Consider the following 6,386-nt stretch of genomic DNA (forward strand, 5'->3'; position numbering starts at 1 on the left):
CTTTATACTCACTCACCCTTTATTTTTCACGTTGCATTATTCTGTTAAACAATTTCCATGTCAATGCCTCACTCACCAATGCCCATTTATTATTTAACCTCTAGTTCGTTGTGATAGCTGGGTTTTTTTTAACTTTCTTTTCCACTTTCTTCAGCAGTTTTTTTTTTTTTTTTTTTGAAACAAGTGACAAGCTTTAGTGCCCTCCTCTAAAAAAACGCTTCCAGTCAGATTTTTTTTCTTAATAGTAGATTCTATTTCAGATTTACTAAACACAATTTCCATAATTTTATTTGAACAATCTGGGTCATTCTAGAGTTTTCTTGAAATTTCTACGACCGCCTTCGAAACCACGCCTTCCATTACGACGTAGCGAGCGTGACATCAGCGGCGTCTTGACGTAAGTGGACGGTGCGTGACACAGCTAAACAGACGAGGATCTTCACAAACAAGGCAACGGACGTCAGGGGCTCTGTAATTAAACTACAGACTAAAACACTTTGAAAAATTATAGAGTTATATTGGCTGGAAGAATACATTGACTTTCTTTTTACAAAACCAAAGACCGAGAAGAAAGCCGCGACTGGTGAGTAAACCTGAACAAAAGGAGGAGGTTAGCTGATCATCTTGCTAGCGTAGCAAAGAATCCAGCGGTGAGAATACACTCTCACCATAAATAGTCAATATTTATTTTTAGTATTTGTTATTGACATTTATGGAGAAGTATACTGTGTGGTGCTGGTGTTTCTTTCAACTTAGCAGAAATATGTGTTATTGCTCACTTTGGGTAAATTAAGTAGTTGCTTAATTTCTATATCTTGTTACTGTAATTCATTCATGTTTTACATTGTGAACATGTATTACTTATCGCAAAAATCTCTCTCATTTTGAAGTTCTTGTGTTCTGTTTGTCTAACAGAATAGTGGATAACTTGAGCTATTAGTTGCGTAATCGATCATCTGTGAGTCTGATCGAAGTTAGCTTAGCCTCTTGCTAATAATTTAGCAAACTCATTGTTGGTCTGCAGACTGATAATCATGTGACTCATGACTATCCTCAAAGCCTCATTGTTATTACAATGCAGACCAGTTCTAAGAACTGCTAGCTTCTCATCTATTTAAGTTTTATTTGTATTTATTTTTTTGTTTCAGAATAAAAACCAGTCATTTTCATCAGAAGACCCATTAAAAAAAATGGAGTTTCCAGATTTGGGAGAGCACTGCTCCGAGAAGACCTGCAAGCGTTTAGGTGAGTAAAGTCTCAAATAAAAACAGCATTATAATTTTTTGTTGATGTTGTTGTTAGATTTGAAAGATAATCAACGTTAATCAACAATCTCATGTATAAAGATGGCGCTTGACAAAATGTTTAAATTCTTGACTGTGTGTTGTATGACTTTGTATTTTTGCGTTTTTATGATGTAAAGCACTATGAATTGCCTTGCTGCTAAGTGATGCTATACAAATAAAATGTGATTGATTGATAAACTTGTCCCCTCATAAAATACTGCTTGTTGATTGCAGATTTTCTTCCAATGAGATGTGATGCCTGTCAGGAGATTTTCTGCAAGGATCACATCACCTATGCAAATCACAAATGTACATCATCCTACAAAAAGGTGAGTTGATAGAACCTAATAAAATATGAACTCATGTTTAGGCCTGATTTTTATCCTCTTCAATAAAAACTTTATTTAAAAAATTACTCAGCGTATTCATCTTTTAACTAATGCATCCAATTACTACAAAATGTTTCTGGACAAACAATTACACCATGGGTTTTACTTTTATTCGATTACTTTTGAATTACATTTATGTCTATTTGATCTACCCAATGTACTGATCTTGTCATATGTTGTTCCATTTATTTTAATGTAACCTATGTCACACAGCATTGTCTAAAACATGCTCACCTAAGCGTGGTTGTTCTTGTGAAGTCAATAACCTATTCCACACATATTAAACTGTGACAACAAGTAGCCATATAAGCAACTCATGTGGATTAGTAGCAGTGTTGCTTGGAGAATCAATCAGAATCTGTAGATTTTATAGGCCTTGGTTTTGAAAATGAATTGGTTGAATTGGAATGGTTTTAGTTCTACTATTCTTTTAAAAGATATAAAATTTTCTAGTTTGTTCCTTTGTTTGCTTAATACTGTTGTGTATGTTCTTGTAGGATGTCCAGGTTCCAGTTTGCCCGTTGTGTAATACTCCCATTCCCATCAAAAGAGGCGAGATGCCCGACATAAAAGTGGGAGAACACATCGACCAGGACTGCAAATCAGACCCTGCGCAAAGAAAGAGAAAGGTTAAAATAATGCAGAGTTCCCCCTAACCATGTGGCACAATGTCATCAAAAACAGTGATAACAGGGTTTTTTTTTTTCTTCCTTTCAGATATTCACAAATAAATGTTCTAAAGGTGGCTGTAAACAAAAGGAAATGATACGAGTGACCTGCGACCAGTGTCATTTAAATTACTGTCTCAAACATCGACACCCACTAGACCACGACTGTAAGACTGACGGGAAGTCTCTTTCCAAATCTGGGTGAGTACAGTTATCCTAAGTATTCTGAAACAGTTTTCCTTTTTTTCTGAATTATCACATTGAACCTCGTGATTTAAGGTTTTTTGTTTTTTCCATAGACATGCTGCTGTAATGAGGTCTCAAGATGCTTCCTCTTCGTCTGCCTCTAGTTCTCGTTCATCTGCTTCAGGAAACCCTCGGCCTGTTTCTAATGGCGTAACTGTAAACAACAGAGCTTACAGCTCAGGGTGAGTGTTGCTACCCCGCATTTGTTCAGTAATGGACATATTGAATATATATACTTTATTTAACACATTGTATTCCTGCTTTTCCCAGCTCTACCCCGCGGATTCCCACATCCGTTTCAGCACAGAATGTAATTCCTCCCTCGGCGTCCTTTCAGGCCGGCATGGTATGAACACAACTTTGATGAAATCACCTTATGTAAAGTAACCATTAGTATATTAAAAGTGAACTCAAACATTCTGCTTCTACATTGTCTCTTCAGACAGAGGAGCAGGCTTTACAAAGAGCACTGGAGATGTCTTTGGCTGATTCGAGGCCAGCTGCTCAACCAACCCTCAGGTGAGTTACATTAACAAAGTGCCACTGATTTTCCCTAACTTCCTCTTCATTTAGCTGCTTATTAAGTAGATCAGTAATGTGTGTATATAATATGGATGAAATACAGACTTGCAGGTGTTTCTCAGTGACAGGGGTGGGCATGATGGTTGGTATATATTGCAAGCTAATTCTGCATTTAATTTTCAGGATTGCCGCTTAGATCCTCATTGTCCCTGTTTAGCTGTGATATGAACTTTTTCTTTATATGCTGAAAAAGTCTTTTCACAAATGCATGCAGAATCTTTTTATAACTGGGCATTAATTTTTAGCTAAAACCCAGATCTCTGGCTAGATACTGTTTTTACTGTTCAGGTGCTTTACAGTCTCCCAGGTCATTTATGGTTGATTTTCCCCTTGTTGCTGTGAATGATGAGCATACTCAGCTATATTGTTCTGAAGGTTATGATAATGTTCCAAAACTGTGTGACTTAAAAGTGTTTTAAGAATCTACATGGATTTATAAACATTCACTTATTCAGCTTCCATCTTTTGCTTGGTTCTGATAGTTATTGAGCAATGTTTAATGCTGACATAAATAGCACTCGGTATTGGTCGGTCCTGTGAGGTGTTCAAAGCTGTGGAGATAGTTTTATAATCTAACCCTGTCCACAACCCTGTTCTGTGTGGAGTGACCTTTGCACTTTACAGTGCTCTTTGTTTGGTAATGTTCTCTAACAAACCACTGAGGCCTCCATAACACAGCTGGTTTTATGTATAGATAAAATTACACACAGGTGAACTTCTATTTATCTTTGTGACTTCTCAAGGCAACTGATTCTCTGGAATTTATACTGAGCTGAATGCAAATGCATGCCACACTTTTCAGATATTATCTGTAAATAATTTAGGAAACTGTGTTTCTTTTCCCTTCCACTTTATATGTGTTTTTTTTTTTTTTTTTTGCTTGGTCTATTACATATAAATGATGATAAAATAAACTGAATTATTTGAAAGGTGATAAAATCACATAGGCGTGGCTCTTTAGTGTTTGTCGAACAAAACAGGCTGATGGGATTATTTAAATAATTTCAATGAGGTTGCACTTGAATCAAACTCAAGGGTCCACCGTTATGCATGTTGTCCAGTTTGTGGGGTTTTCACTCCGGGATGTTTTCCCCTCAGCCCTCAGGAGCAGGAGGACCAGGCCCTGGCTCAGGCTCTGGCCGCCAGCGAAGAAGAATACCGACGCCAACAACAAAGACAACAGGTACCCGGAATTTAGGCACCAGTAGCATGCTTACAGGAAAACATGTAGGTACACAGTTGTCATGGCAACCCATCCGCTTCTGAACTTTTGTGTTTTTTGTTTTTTTAGCAGCAGATGAAAGGCTAATTTACATCAAATTTCTAATAGGTTTTTGAAAATGTGTGGATGAAAGTTCTTTGTTTCTAACTGGGCTTTTTTTCTCCTTTCTCTTTAGGGAAGAGAGACCAAACATTCCCCCTGCTGCCTTTCTTAGTCTTGGAGCCCCATTTATGCTTCAAGCTGTGCTAATTGTTTGCTAGATAATGTACTTCTCAGATGTCAGTACCCAGAATGATTGATTGTTCCATGAAGAATTGCTCTTGAAAGTTGCTGCAATCTTGCCACCTTCCACATATAAGCACATACACTTTTCAGCAGGATCTGTCATTTTTAATGAATTAGTTGTTGTTGTAAATATTTTATATGCCAATCAGGATGACTCTATTATAATATAAATATTGAATAAATTAAAGGTGCACTTAAATTTTAACTTTGTCCTTTGAGTGTAATTTAATGCAACTCATCTAAAGTGCTAAGTCTTGTTGTTAAGGCGGATCAGGACGTCCATCAGAGGAGTGAGGTGGAATAAATTTGCCCATGCTTTTAGTGGGAAATGTCAGTGTGTGAGGATGTTTTCTAGCACAGCCAGTTTGTGTGTGACACATTTGTTGTGTTGACCTGGAATATTCATGAACACATTTCCTAAATTTCGTTGTTTTTTTTTTGTTGCTTTTTATCTTTAATTAGAAAATGGTTGATTATGTTTCAAATCAAATGTAAACAAGATAAAAGCATGCATAATACAAGAGATAAATGGAACTAGAAATAATTAATTATGCTGTTGATGACAATGAAATCAACAGTTATTTTTTGCTAACTGCATTAGAGTTACACAAAGTGCATCAGTATGAGCGATGTTAAACTTCTGATTTTGCTGTGAAATACAGCATATCAAATCAACTCAATTTAATTGGGGTAATCAAGTTTTAACTTACAATTGTCTTCTGCTGCTCAGACTAATAATGATCAGAATGTCAATTTATTCAAAACATTTGAGAGAAATGTTTCATTGATTCACTCTGCAGTTTAGATCACGATAATAATTCAACAGACATTTGGAGATAAAGGATTAACTGAAAAAAAGATTAGTCATTGCTGGTGACATCACTGTGGAGAAAGTATTTGCCCCTTTACAAATCTCTTTTGGTTTGACTCTCTTTACCTTGTTTCATCTCTTCAAATACAGTTTAATACTAGACAAAGATCTCCTGGGGATATACTGATTAGCAGTCATGTAATAATTTCTTAAGGGAAAAAGACATCACTACCTCTTGGCCTTTTGTCAAAATACATCCCTTAAACTAATAATTCATGATTACAAATAAACTAATTAGCAATTTTACAAAATTTTTTAAAAGCCGAGTTCGCCTCAGGTAAGCCTGATACTGCCAAATGTGCATAATCAAAAAACGACTTAAATGGGACCTGTCTAACACAAAGCAATCAAAGGTCCTTAAAATCAAACTGACTGAACTTAATTAGCTAAATTGACAAATGATCCAAAAAGTCTCAAAACCCAAAAAATAATCGAAAGCATTGCAGACCTCACTTACTTCTATTAAAATGACATATAGAAATATAATTTGTGTGCAAATTCCAGTATGCAAGAGACTAAAATAAAAAGTATATATACTAATAACATAATTACAAAGCAATACATTGTAAGTGAGAGAAACCTTTCTGAATACTTTTTTTTCTAATATATAAATGCTTACAGTAGGTATGATGTATTAATTGTGTCTGGTGTATTTTTTGGTTAAAAGATGTTTGTTCTTCATGCAGTGAATTTACTCACAATGGGTAGAGTTTTACTGAAGAAAGAGTAGCAATACTTAATATCACTCGAAGTGAGAGTAAAAAAGTATGGTGTAGTAAAATTACTAATGAGAGTTCTTTTTTTTCCCCAAAAAAAGTTATTCAAGTAAAACAGAGT

At 35.6% G+C, this 6,386-nt stretch overlaps 1 protein-coding gene across 3 annotated transcripts; it reads left to right on the forward strand.

Annotated features, from left to right (window-relative positions):
• Positions 1–400: 400 nt before the first annotated feature.
• Positions 401–5,012, forward strand: zfand2a (zinc finger, AN1-type domain 2A). 3 transcript variants are annotated; one of them, XM_028043214.1, is made up of 10 exons: positions 401–583; positions 1,149–1,245; positions 1,521–1,615; positions 2,173–2,304; positions 2,393–2,544; positions 2,643–2,771; positions 2,860–2,935; positions 3,032–3,108; positions 4,270–4,398; positions 4,569–5,012. In XM_028043214.1, the coding sequence occupies exons 2-9, from the start codon at positions 1,191–1,193 to the stop codon at positions 4,367–4,369; spliced, it is 816 nt and encodes a 271-aa protein (XP_027899015.1). In that variant the 5' UTR covers positions 401–583; positions 1,149–1,190; the 3' UTR covers positions 4,370–4,398; positions 4,569–5,012. The 3 variants fall into 3 exon arrangements, with proteins under 3 accessions (XP_027899015.1, XP_027899014.1, XP_027899013.1); XM_028043213.1 differs by having other exon boundaries at positions 4,270–4,354; positions 4,463–5,012; XM_028043212.1 differs by having other exon boundaries at positions 402–583; positions 4,270–4,354.
• Positions 5,013–6,386: the final 1,374 nt, after the last annotated feature.

The sequence above is a fragment of the Xiphophorus couchianus genome, chromosome 16, assembly GCF_001444195.1.
Source record: "Xiphophorus couchianus chromosome 16, X_couchianus-1.0, whole genome shotgun sequence".
Lineage (NCBI taxonomy): Eukaryota > Metazoa > Chordata > Actinopteri > Cyprinodontiformes > Poeciliidae > Xiphophorus > Xiphophorus couchianus.

What these genes read in the sequence shown, in the direction of transcription:
- zfand2a (XM_028043212.1), top strand. Translation starts at nt 1,191, where the DNA reads ATGGAGTTTCCAGATTTGGGAGAGCACTGCTCCGAGAAGACCTGCAAG. An exon ending in GAAGACCTGCAAGCGTTTAG is followed by an intron (nt 1,246 to 1,520) that starts GTGAGTAAAGTC and finishes TGTTGATTGCAG; the next exon opens with ATTTTCTTCCAATGAGATGT. An exon ending in GCTGCTCAACCAACCCTCAG is followed by an intron (nt 3,109 to 4,269) that starts GTGAGTTACATT and finishes TTTTCCCCTCAG; the next exon opens with CCCTCAGGAGCAGGAGGACC.